Raw genomic sequence first — 13,458 nt, forward strand, 5'->3', positions numbered from 1 at the left:
GGGCTATGGTAGAGGACTATGGGTGCTTTGGTGGTGGGTGTGATATGATGATGATGACACACATCTGAAGAGGTGTGAACCTTTACCTCTAAATCCTATACAGTGTTGTAAACCAACACTGCCTCAATACAAATTACAATGACTGCAACAACAACAAAGAACAGGGCCCGGGGTCACCTCCTATGTCCTGTGGCAGTGAAGATAAGAGCATCAAAACTAATTTCCATGAAACTTGTAGCTTTCTCAAATCAATTCCCCTTCTCAATAGTTTTCCATAAACAGAATTGTATACGTTGAAAAAAAAAAAAACTGCATACCTTCCTTAATTTCTCTATTCTTCTCTAACACAGAAAAAGGGACTGGCAAGTGGTAGGGAAATTAACTAGTTTTTTCTCTGGAAAGTACAGATTCTAAAAAGTTATTTCAGGAGAAGATACTGCATATGCACCCATCATAAGAACATTTTGCATAGGATTTTTTTTTGCAAAGGTTTTTCATGCAAATACACACACACACACACACACCCCACCCCGTCCATCCCCCCAGACCCCCCAGCCCAAGGCTGGTCAAAATATTTAGAATATTTTGTAAATAAAAAATCAAGCATTCTAAAATTCGAAACAAAAGAAAATAATTAAGAACTTTTCTTTGTTTCTATCTTTGCTTTGTTTTGATTACTACTGCTTCCTCTACTCAGTGAATTTAATATAATCAGATATGGCAAGGATCTGATTTGTGGAAAATTCTTTGTGTCTCATATAAATTAAATAAGCAAAATAGTATAATAAGCAAAATAGTATAAAATTTAAATAGAATATTGTAAAAATATTGTCAAGTATTATATAAATAAAAAGAAAATGGAATCTTCTATGAAAGAATACCAGTAATTTAATATTACTATGTAAACTGTTACTAAAAATTATATCCCCTTACTGTAATTTCAATCCACTTCTTATAATCTTCTGGTTCAAGCAGAAATTCTGGCAGTACATGAGAAATACATGCTCCTTGAGCACTAAAATTAAAAAGAAATCCAAATGATTATAGTATAATATACATACATCACTTGCATTTGAAATTCAATTAATTTAATGGCATATTGTTTTTTCAATTTTTAATTTTCAAGTTTAAGATTTATACAATTTTTGATTCCTTTTGAGAACTGATTAAGGAGAAAGAACTTACTATCTACTTACAATCACACCTACCCTTGAAACCATGATGGTCTTCCCTGTTTCTGCTTATCTTGCAAGAAAAGCAGGACAAGCTTGTAAGAGTGAACTAATGGGACCAAAATACCACTACCTATTTAAATGGAAAAGCAGAATTTTTTTTAAATTGACAGTTGTGTTTTCAGAGTAAAGGCTCAGAAGACTGTTCACTTTCTCATTGGCTGACCCAAAAAACAGCCCTGGGAAACAGAACTAAAATACCTGACTCACTCTTAAAGCAACAGCATTAGGCAGCAAGGGATACCCAGTTTTGTTGTGATTCTGGACCCACATTCAAGTTACAGCAAGGCAGCAAAAGGCAACCACTCAGACTCTATCAAGTTACATTTTTCTGACACTGTCATTTTTTTCCCCAACTCCTTAAATATTGCCCAAGTCCCCATCCTTGGGAGGCAAATTTGAGGCTCTCATAATACATCCCTTACACTTATGTAGTGATGTGACAATGGGTCCCTGTATGCTTGGCAGACTTTTCAAAAGTTTTAATATTAAATATTCTGAGAACGTTATAGTTTTTTTTTACCCCAAGAGAAACAAAGCTGGGATCAACAACCATGTCACTGAAGCAATTAAAAGGTATCATGACAATCCAATTTATCGACATGATGAAATTCAACTTGTTCCAGTTGCATGGAAAGACTAATAGCACAACAAAGTCACTCATGGCCACTGTTGAGCATACTCTTAGAACAAATATATATAACCAAAGCCTATAATGTGATCCCGGTGGCATAGTCTTTTAATTGGAGATTTTCAAACTTGAAAATTGAGAATGTACCCATTTTGGAAGAATGCTTTCCTACTTTTAAAGAATTATAGATTTCCATTTCTGTGTATACATTTCCATGTGCCACTTTTCATGTCTTCATGTTGTTGGATGTTAATGCAGATCATGCCATTTTCACTAGTAAACACTCACAGCTCTTTATCTTAACTAGAAGAACCCAGCCTCTTGGGTTCAAACCCAATCCAGAACAGTTTTTCTGCTCCTTGGATCACTCTATCAGGGATAGTTCAGTCCAGTAAGTAGAAAGAAAAGCCTGGTTGCTAGAGGGTGGAGTTTGGGAGCTGCCATGACTCATTTGCACCTCCACCAGTGCCCTTGTCTTGCTCTCTGTTTCAGGCTCTCTGTTTCAGGTGCAGAGTCTCCACTTGAAGTATTTTAACCTAATGTCTTCATACATATAATTCATATTAAACTATTCTACAGAGCCAATACAGTTTCGGCAGAAAGTGCTTCTGAGTAGTGGTTTTTGAGACAGCCTAGGTAAAATAAATTGTGAGCTGATAATATAATAGTTGTCCAATGTCCTATTTGAATGAGGGAATCAAACTACTGGCTGAGTTAGACTGAGTTTCTCAAGAACCTGTTGGAACAGGGAGACTAAGTCACAGACTGTAGGGCCTTATCCCAACATACTGTCCAAACATTTCAGCCCACCAGACCCTCCCCCTTTCCTGGGGACTACCCTGTTACAGACTGACCAAAGGCACTAGGCTAGACAAACGTGTTAGATCCAGACTAATGATTGCCTCAGTTTTCTGGGAGAAAGCTGAGAGCACTCCAAGTGCAGTTGGAATGGAACCCATATATGCATGCCTGGGGGTAGCCCAATCCAGAACAAATGTCGCTCTCCTCTGCCCCACTTCATGGATCTACCCTTTAAACACTTCCTCCTAACTCCCCTCTTGGAGCCAGGTTAAAATTCTCCTTTTGGGCACTGGTTCCCTGGTACATGAGTCTCTAGTAAAGCATTGCCTGTTCACTTGAAACACTCTCTGGTGAAGTCTTTCTCCTAGAGGTTCTCTGGACCCACACATCTTGGAGGTTCTGTAATAGTTCAGATGTTTAGATCTAGAACTCATTTTGGGAGCAGAGAACACTAATCATCACAGCATTTAACAGAGGATACCGAATCTAGTGTTCAACTCTGGAGACTTCCTCTTCAGTTTAAAGTCCTGTAACTACTGGTGAGTAAGACAAATAAAAAGGAAAAAGGATACTTAAGATGATTCTGAAAGCTCAAATTTTGATGATAGCAGAGACAAATAAGAGAGAAATAAGGAGGGGAATCCCTGTGGAAGTATAAGCAGTGAGCACAGTTCTATAGCTGTTAAGTTTGACTTGGCCCCAAGGCAGTGGAAACCAGTGGAAGAAATCACTTTGCATATAAAAAACTCCTCTGTTTGGAAGTTAAATATCTTAACTCCTGGGCCTACCTGGTGGCACAGGGGTTAAAGACACAGAGCTATCAAGCTATCTCCAGCCACAGAGCACAAGTTCCATCCCCAGCAGGCCAGGGAGCAACCCACATGGCACAGCAGACTCCTCCTGTCTCACCTGCTGGTCCTCTCAGCAGTGTATTTCAGTAGATTTGCCTGTTCTGCTCCCCACTCTCTCTGGTAAATCCTCTCAACTACCCCCATACCTCTGGTCTATACCCCAGTTCTTGCATGCATAAATAAATCTTTTAAAAAAATCATAACTTCTCTTTGATTTTCACACATTTCCTGTCTGTATCACATCTATGAATGAATCTTCATTACATTGGAATTACTGTAACTTTAAGTAAAATCTAATGTTAATAATACACCACTCCTTAGCAATAGTAGCCAAAGTAAATCCTGTGTAAAACTCAGAACTCAATGAGATGAGGTCCCATTAAGTTAAAATCCTAGAGAGTGAAACAGACAGCTTAGAGATCTATGAAGAAACTAGAAAACTTCTTGGCATTTGAAACTATACAGGATCTCAGGAGGAAATTATCAAGTCTATCAAATGCTAAGGAAAATGATCAGGGTATCATTAAGCTAAGAGCTTCCTGGGAAGTGAGTGTGCTCACTTAAGTATTCCACAGTGCTGAACATGAAGTAGGTCCTCAGTAAGAACTGAACCTGAAGAATACATTTTTGCATTGTGAAAAACAAGTCAAGGGGCCTCCCTGGTGGTACAAGGGGCTAAGACGCAGCACTATGAAGCTATTACCATCCACTGCAGCAGGAGTTCAATTCCCAACCAAGGAGGTGACCCACATGGCACAGCAGACCTCTCCTGTCTCGCCCACTGCTCCCCTCAGCAGTGTATTTCAGTCAATCTGCCTGTTCTGCTCCCCACTGTCTCTGGTGAGTCCTCTCACCCCCTACACCTCAGGCCTGTACCCCAGCTCTTGTATGAATAAATAAATCTTTAAAAAAATAAAAATAAGTCAAAATGGAATCACTTATATTAAGGGTTAAGGGGAAAATTATTTTTCCACTCCTGTATGAGATTTGTTTCAATGGAGTGATCTGGCGCAGTTGAGGAGCAAACTCCTCCTCCTGATGTCCACACACCACCCAAAATGGACAGCAAAATGTCTACACACTGTCGAGGCCCTAATTCCACCCTGATATCCTGAGCCAAGGCAGCTGCTTGAAGGAGGCGGAGCTGAGCTATCCTTTGAGTCTTTAAAAGGGAATGATGCATATGGACTTGATCTCTGTTTTGTCAGAGCTGTTATGAAAGGCAGCTGCCCTTACAAGCCTTCCCCACCCTTCCAGAGTGGGGGTGGGGAAGGGGGGAGCCCCAACCTCAGCATTGTCAGACCTCTGCTGCACCCTGCCGGTTCTTGTGGCTGCAATTCCACCTTACACCTGCTAGTTCTCCATCCTGTTGGTTAAAATAAATTATTTCCATTGGCAGTACCAAAGGCCCCTGTGCTTGCATTTGCAACAGCCAGTGACCAGACCTAGAATCAGTGAGAGATTCTGACCTGGTCACAGTTTTTAGGCTCTTTGCCCAAAAGTTTCATTCTTTTCATTTTGAATCTATCTCAAAGGCTAACTTCATGAGTTCCTGAGATAGTATTTACAATTATGTCCTGTCAATAGATTTTCTGTCTGGTGAGTAGTTTCATAAGAGTTGACTTTCATAATTGATTTGTTACAATTTCACATGCTGGCTTTTCTATTGAAATATTTCTTCTGAGTAGAAAAAAATGAAATTAGATGTACTAATTTATAAAAGTATAAACTTAATCTCCAAAAATTAGGGAATGTCTCATTTATTGCACAAAATAGATAGAATTCCAGTTATACAAAAGTCCTTACTTATTCTCATTAAATTTAAATGAGGAAAAACAGTTATGATAATTTTTGAAGGTAATACATTTATTGAATATTTCCATGATGAAACCTATGTGTGTAACATGGATTAATGATCCAATTTTATTAACCATACTGCCATTCTCTAAATGTTGAGCAATTTTATCACAGCCAACATATCCTGATAGGCATGTATTTGCTGATAAAATAGCAATAAATTTGAATGCCTTGGCTTTAATGCCAAAATCATTCTTCCATGCCTGCATTCTCACACCATGAAATGTCAAAACAGAAAACACCCATGTAATATTAAAGCTACTGGGAAGTGTGGCAACAAAAATACAACAACAACAACATATCATAGAGTGTAATGAGAAAGTTGACTTCTATAGTGCACAATTATTTCAGTGTCCAAACATCCTTATTTAGTTCATAGTTAACATTGCATTAGATTTTAAATATAGAATGATTTTGTTACAGATTTTTAATACAGAATGGCATTAGAATTTTTGCCTTATTGAATGAGAGTGTTTACTTTACTGAATTAATCATCAAGGACCAAGAATAAAAAGTGGCAAATTAAGAGTAGTCATGTGCTTTCTATTTTAAATGCATAAAAATTTGAGTAAAATTCTAATTTATCTAATATAAAGACATCCTTGATAAATATTGATTTTCTGACATCCTTATGCCAACAAAGCATTTATCACTAACAGAACAGATTTTTAAAATATTCTAATTCAGTGATAATGATATGAGTCAGTTTTCAGAATGTCACTAATAGTTACCAAGGTGAAATAATTTAGGCCAACATTTCAGCATATGAATGTTGAATCACACGTACTAAATATCTTACAGTGCACATTTTATTATTGCTAATTCTTACAACCAAATGGGTTTGGGAATTATCAACCTCAATTCTGCAGCCAATTCTGAAATTGGAGCTTAAACAGTGAGTGATTTGCACTGTCATAGGAGTTTATACTAGAATTTAAGCCTGCATTTACTTAACTCAAAAGCCATGCTCCTCCTACCCCCACTTGACAGCACTCTTCCACAATCACTTCTTAGATGGGTGCTTTGAAATATTTTCATTCTCTATGAAAACTCTAATACAAAAATATTTTTGCCCTCCTATGTTCACAGCAACATTACCCACGATAGCCAGGTCATGTAATCAACGTAAGTGCTCACCAACAGGTGACTGGCAAAGAAATTGTAGACTATCTACTCAATAGAATACCACTCAGCTATTAAAAAAAGATGAAATAGTGCCTTTTAGGACAAAATGGATGGATCTTAAGGTGACTTATCCTAAATGAAATCAGTCAGAAAGTGAAAGACAGATGTCAGATGGTTTCACTTACTTGTGAAAGAACACATACTGGCAAAGCGCAGCAAAAATAATTCTTAGACAATGAAAAATATACTGGTTACCAGGGAGAATAGGGGAGAGGGAGGAGGAGGTGGTAGGGGTATGCATGGGATAGCTCACTGGCACAGAAATTTTGGTGGTAGGTGAGTAAAGTATGTACACCTATGGAAGTGTGAAAATATATCCCCCAAATTATATAGATATGTACATGACTGAAAATTTAATAAAAAAGAAATATTTTCACTCTTAGATGCAATTTCATTAAAAAATTCCATAATGGTCACATGTAGGTAAGAAGTGTTTAAGGGGTTTTTTTACTTACAGAAATGAAAAGAGAGGCACCTGTACAGTCACAGAAGGGCAAGCGAGCTTCCAAAGGATGTAAGGTTTTAAAGATAAAAGAAATGAAATCACAAATGGAATTAAATGTACTAACAAAGGGAAGTTGGCTTTTTTAAGTGCAATTATTTTGATAAATGAACAATTGATGTAAAAGTCAATGGGATTAGAAAATAAGAGTTATGGTCGTTTTATATGATATCTCACTACATTACAGTTTCAAGTATAGGGTACAGGGTATTCTACTTCTGTTTACTTTTATATTATGGAAATTGAAAGCTGTAGAAAATTCTTTCCATGAAAATTAATTACATCTTAAAAAAAAGATTGTTATGAACAAATGAAATTTTATCAAAGGATATTAGTATTTGTATTAGTCTGCTGGGGTTGTCCTAACAGAATACCACAGGCTGGATAGCTTAAGCAACAGAAACTTATTTTCTCAGAGTTCTGCAGGCAAGAAGTCCAAGAAGGAGGTGCCAGAAAACTTGTTTTGTGGAGAAATCTCTCTACCTGCCTTTCAGATTAAGGGCCCATCTTTGTGATGCCATTAACCATAACTATATCATTAAAGACGCTATCTCCAAATACAGTCACATTGGGGGTTAAGCTTCATCGTGTGAATTTGAAGAGGGACAAATTATACCTATAAGAGGCAGAAATGACAAGAAATACTAAGCACGTCATTTCAAACATAGCAACACTAAATTTATTGTGAAATATAACAACCAATTAAACAACACTTTTATTACTTTTTTAAAATTTAATTTTATATATTTTTACATCACTTTTTCATTTTTGCACAATGTATGCATTTTCATCTTGGTTATAATCCCCATACAATTCCCACCCCTCTTGTTTTGATCCTACTCCCTTCTCCCCCTACCCACGGCCCCTGTAGTGTGTCTCTGGTTTATAGTTGCTTGTTGATTTTGATTTCTTCTTCATTATAATTAGTCTTTTTCCTGGTCCCTTACAATAGAAGATAGAAAGCTTTATCATGAGCTGAATTGTGTCCCCCCAATAGTCATGCTGAAATATGAACTCTCAGCCCTTCAGACTGTGACTGCATTTAGAGTTAAGCCTTTAAACTTTAAGGTAAATTATTAAGGTAAAATGAGACCCTGAGGGTGGACCCAAACACAATCTGACTAAGGTCTTTGTAAGAAGATGAAATCTGTAGAGAGACACCAGGGATGTGTGTACACTGAGGAAAGACCAAGGCAGGGCACAGAAAAGGCAGCCACCTGCAAATCAAGCAGAGAGGCCACAGAGGAAACCCCATCGGTCAACATCTTATTCTTGCACTTTTGGCCTCCAGAACTGTGAAAAAATAAATTTCTAGTTTTGTAAGCTTTCCAGTCTCTGGCAGTTTGTTATGGTAATCCTAGCAAACTCATATGGGTAAGATGCAATGAATGCCTTAATAATTAAAGTCATTTTTAAGAGTTCATAGAGTCAAATGACAAACATAAAATCATTTAGTAACAAGTGTAATGTCCTTTATTCAAGGGAAAACAATCCATGTCAGGTTACATAACAGGTGTTTCTCAAGTATAGGCTGACTTGGGTTTAGATTTGTGACATAGGTAAGCCACTGGGGTGGATCCATTTTGGGGGTCCCAGTGTACAAAATAACTATCAATAGTTTAACATTATAAATAAAATCCTATGTATAATATGCATAGTGCAAAACCTATCTTTCTCCAACTTCTCTCACTCATTACACCTTTTCTCCTGAAATGCAAATCCATTACCTTTTCTTTTTTTACCACGAACTTTTTTATTTCATGGTTTTCCTCATTCTTATATGACTTTCCTGAGACAGGACTTCAAAGTTTTATTCCTTTCACCACACAAGTTCAAAAAGCAAAGTTCTATGAAAGGAAAAATGCTAACAAATAAATCTTTAGTGAACAGTGGCACCATTCCCTGGTACCCTGTATTTTAGAGCTGCTTATTGTCTCCAAAATGCTCACAAATTAGTGGGGTACACTAAATAATGAATAACATAAAAAAAGAGACATGCAGATCTATAACCACATTTCTGGATCCTCAGTCTCCAGCAACGCCCCCTCTCAGTCTGAAAGTCTAGTTGCCAACTGGGCATCTGCTACTGAGGTGGGCTCTTCTATCTCTCCTCTTAGCACCATGAAGAACCAAGAAGTCCTTCAAACTGACTCATTCACTGTCCATTTGTCATATATTTGTCATTCACATTGTGACTTCAGAGCCAGCCAGCTCCTATGCTCTGCCTCTTTAGAGGAGTCCCTCCCATTGACCAACACAGCATAGGAGATTGTGTGGGTCTTAATTCAGTCTCTCCAGGGACTTTGAAACTTGTGGATAAACTTCAAGATCACAAGAAAGTCTAGTCAGTTTTGACTGCCATGATAGTGAGAGAATAAGGAAGAAAAAAATACTTTGTTCCATACATGTCTAATTTTTAAGAGCAGAGTAGCATAGTTTTGTTAGAGAATGAAAAATCCTACTCAGAAACCAAAAAAAAAAAAAAAAAAAAACCTAAACACCAAATATTTCCCTTACAAGCATCTGTCTCCACCCTGCTGAGGTAGGTGAATATCTTTGGCTAACTATGGAATAGATTCCATACACAAAGAAACAAAATGTAAAAACATAGTAATGTATTTCAAAATATATTCACTACATAACAGCAAGTAACATGTTATTTTAGTGGTACAGGAGCATGGAAGATGGAATAACAACACTGCCTACAGATGTGGGGGACTCCTGGGGACAAAGATACTACAAATGTAGAAAAAGAAATGCTATAAATTCACCAACACACCCCTCAGACTTTTAATGGACATTTCTTATTTCTTGGCCAGTTGCCATTTAATCTCTGCGGAATGACACAGATATTATGATTATAAACATTTTCCCTATATTTTCTATCAATCATTTATGGAAATTTCATCTGCCCATTATTTCAGTACTAAGAGATTTCTAACCGTGCAGACTGAAACTCAAGTATTCATACCTGAGATTATATTAATAGTAATCTGAGGAATAAATATTGGTTTCATCCATTTTTTGTTCAATGTATTTACATATTTACCTTATGCAGGCTGTCAAAATGAACTCACAGACCAAATGCATTGTATCACTAGAATTTTTTTATAAAGGCAACTAGCATTATAAACTCTGTGAAAAAGGGTCAGAAATCTGTATAGCATGCCATTCCAGTAATTTGGATGCATTGGTAAAGTTTGAGAATGATCATCTTAGATTATAAATTCAACAGGTCACAAAAAGCTTATTTTTTGTTTTCCAAGGTATAGATTACAGGGTTATGTATATAGTGGAAACTTAGTAAATGTTTTATAAAAAGACAAGTAATAATAAAGTCTATCTATTTTTCCACCTATCCATCTACTTATCTATTTAACCAACCCATAATTACATGTTTAAATTAACAAATCCATGCACTTACGTGAGAAACTCAAGAAGTGAAGAATGCTGAAAATGAAGCTGAATCACTCTTTCAGTGCAGTCCAGAGGTAAAGACTGACTTGAGTTAACTCCAGGTAGCATTTTTCCACTCAAGTGAAGGATTACATCATAAATGGTTTTATTATATTTGGTAAAGTCATTCTCTCTGTAACATTTTTTGGGTGATGAGGTTGAACAGAATTGTATTTTATACACATCTCTAAAAGAAATAATTTTAAGATTTTTTTAATCTCAAAATGCTATGGGAAAAAGAAACATATTCAATGACTACATAAAATTCCATTTAAAATCAAATAAGAAAGAAATGACAAAATTCACTCTATTCAGCTAGCATTTGTTAGATTTTCTAAATAACCCAAGGGTTTTCCAATATCTTGCTTCAAACATCATTAACTAATATTGCAACTGTCAAGTCTGAAATACTGGGTTATGATTAGAACATATAAGTGTTCTGGAGAAACAGTGCAGGGATTACTTCCTACTATCTGTGTATGACAAGTTACCTAAACCCATTGATCTCAATTTTGGATACCATAAATTGGAGTTAATAATGCCTACAATAGGGGCCTCCCTGGTGGCGCAAGGGGTTAATCACTGTGCTATGAAACAATCTGCAGCCTCTATCCCCAGCCGGCCAGGGAGCAACCCACATGGCCAGGGAGCAACCCACATGGCGCAGCTGACCTCTCCTGCCTCGCCCCTGCTCCCCTCAGCAGTGTGTTTCAGTCAGTCTGTTCTGTTCCCTGCTCTGTCTCTGGTGAATCCTCTCCCCACATCTCACATCTCTGGCCTGTATCTCAGCTCTTATATGCATAAATAAATAAATCTTTAAAAAAAAATAATGCCTACAATAACCTTCAAGACAGATTTCAAACATTCACCACACATGAAGATACAATGGCATAAGTATATATATTTACTCAAGATTTACATTTATAATAATTTATTATATATATATTTTACATCATTGTTCATTTTTGTACAATGTTTGCTTTCTCCTATCAGGTATAGTCCTTACAGAATTCCCACCACCAATTCACCCGTGCACCATCACTATAGTCCCTTGCACGCTTCCCACCCTCGTTTTAAACCCCCCCCTCCCCATCCCCTGCAGAATGTCTCTGATTTATAGTTGTTTTTGTTTTGTTGTGTTTTTCATTGTCTTTTTTTCTCTGATCCCTTATTTGGTTCCCCTATATTCCTCCTATAAGTGAAACCATCTGATATTTTTCTCTTTCCTTCTGACTTATTTCATTGAGCATAATCCCTTCCAGCTGTATTTTAATATTAAGAAGGGCACATCCTGCACATCAGCCTCATGAGTAGGGACTCTAATTTTAAAGATAAAAATGCAAAGACCTACTACTGTCTCATATATTTTTTCCATTCTCTAAATAAAACAATGCAATCTCTATTTCCTGACACCTCCTGCACCATTTGTGATGGATGTTAATTTTTTAATGGACTAAAAAAATGATAAAATAAATACAGAAATGAAAAACTAATCCAAGACGTTACTTATCATATGATAAGTAAACTGCTAATATCTATAATCAAGAAATAATAAAGTTGGGCCTCCCCGGTGGCACAGCGGTTGAGCGCTGGGTTGTGAAGCTGCCCGCAGCCTCTGTAGCGCCGGTTCCAGCCCTGACCACTGGCGAGGGTCCCACATGGCCCGCAGACCTCTCCTGCCATGCCCACTGCTCCCCTCAGCAGTGTGCTTCGGTCCTTCTGCCTGCTCTGCTCCCTGTTCTGGCTCTGGTGCATTCTCTCACCCTCCCGAGCTTCTGACTGTACCCAGTGCTTGTATAAATAAATAAAATCTTAAAAAAAAGAAATAATAAAGTTATAAATGAGGAGTCTATAAGGACAAAAACAGTAACACTTCTAGTCACAATTGTTGAGTAGTGAATTTGAATGCTTGATGATTTTCCCCCAAAATGAAAATAATGCATTAAAGTTTACTCAAAATAGGTAAAAAAAAAAAATGGTAGAACACCAAAGCAGGAAATTGAAAAGTTATAACAATAACTTCTCTAATGAAATTCTTGGAATCAGATGATTTTATGATCAAGTCTATAAATTTTCAGGAATCTTCTGCAGTAATTGTCCCTAGTCTCAAAGGTAGAACATTATCTAATGAAGCTGGTTTTGTCCTATTCAGAAAATTGAAAGAAATGACTTGCAGGAAAACTATAGACTTAGCTTAACCTAGCTTGCTCTTGAAAATAGATGCAAAAAATGAGAGTAGAGCTGATTAGCTACAGAGATCAGTACTCACCCCTAGGGTGCCAGCAAGGTATCCCAATGCTGAGCTAGGTGGTAGAAAAGCTCTGAGAACCACTCTACTAGCAATATTACAATATGGGAAGTGCCAAAATTCCTGTTTACATTAACATATTAAGTGAATTGACAGAATCAATGCAGTTTAACTACTTGACAGCTGAGCAACCAAACAACTCAAGAAGGAGCATTGTCAAAGAGGAGACTGTGTCAAAGAAATGGTGTCCCCCTATACCTGACTATATTGTAGATTTATGGTCAATGTTTTATTTATGTATAATTTTGGAATTTCCAATTTTTTCAAATTTAAAAGGGCTTTCCTACCCATAGCTTTCCCTTTCTCATTTCACAGAAGAAACAACTTCTGTTCAGAGATTTTCAGTTCTTGCCTAAAATTATCAGATATTTAAAAGAAATCCTCTTTCATGAAACCTCTTATCGTCACATAATTTTGTTTTTCTTACTAGACCCCTCACAATTTATCAGTTCAGAAAAAATTATTTGATATTGGGTTTCAGTTATTCTTTTTCCTGGTCCCTTATTTAAGTTTTCTAGAAAACTAAATAAGGGACCAGGAAAAAAGAATACTATAAGAAAGTAAAAATCAAAATCAACAAACAACTATGAACCAGAGACACTCTATGGAGGGTGGGGGGAGGGGAGGGATTGGGG

At 36.9% G+C, this 13,458-nt stretch overlaps 1 protein-coding gene across 1 annotated transcript in view; it reads right to left on the reverse strand.

Moving 5' to 3' along the window:
* Positions 1-13,458, reverse strand: part of CFAP47 (cilia and flagella associated protein 47) — a 330,871-nt gene that overhangs the window by 215,663 nt on the left and 101,750 nt on the right. The window contains exons 29-30 of the mRNA XM_054695900.1: positions 10,484-10,702; positions 934-1,015 (exon numbers count right to left, since the gene is read on the reverse strand). Coding sequence (XP_054551875.1) covers positions 934-1,015; positions 10,484-10,702 — 301 coding nt within the window. The remainder of the gene's footprint in view (positions 1-933; positions 1,016-10,483; positions 10,703-13,458) is intronic.

Source organism: Talpa occidentalis, unplaced genomic scaffold, assembly GCF_014898055.3.
Source record: "Talpa occidentalis isolate TD23 unplaced genomic scaffold, MPIMG_talOcc4v2.1 talOcc4.15, whole genome shotgun sequence".
Taxonomy (NCBI): domain Eukaryota; kingdom Metazoa; phylum Chordata; class Mammalia; order Eulipotyphla; family Talpidae; genus Talpa; species Talpa occidentalis.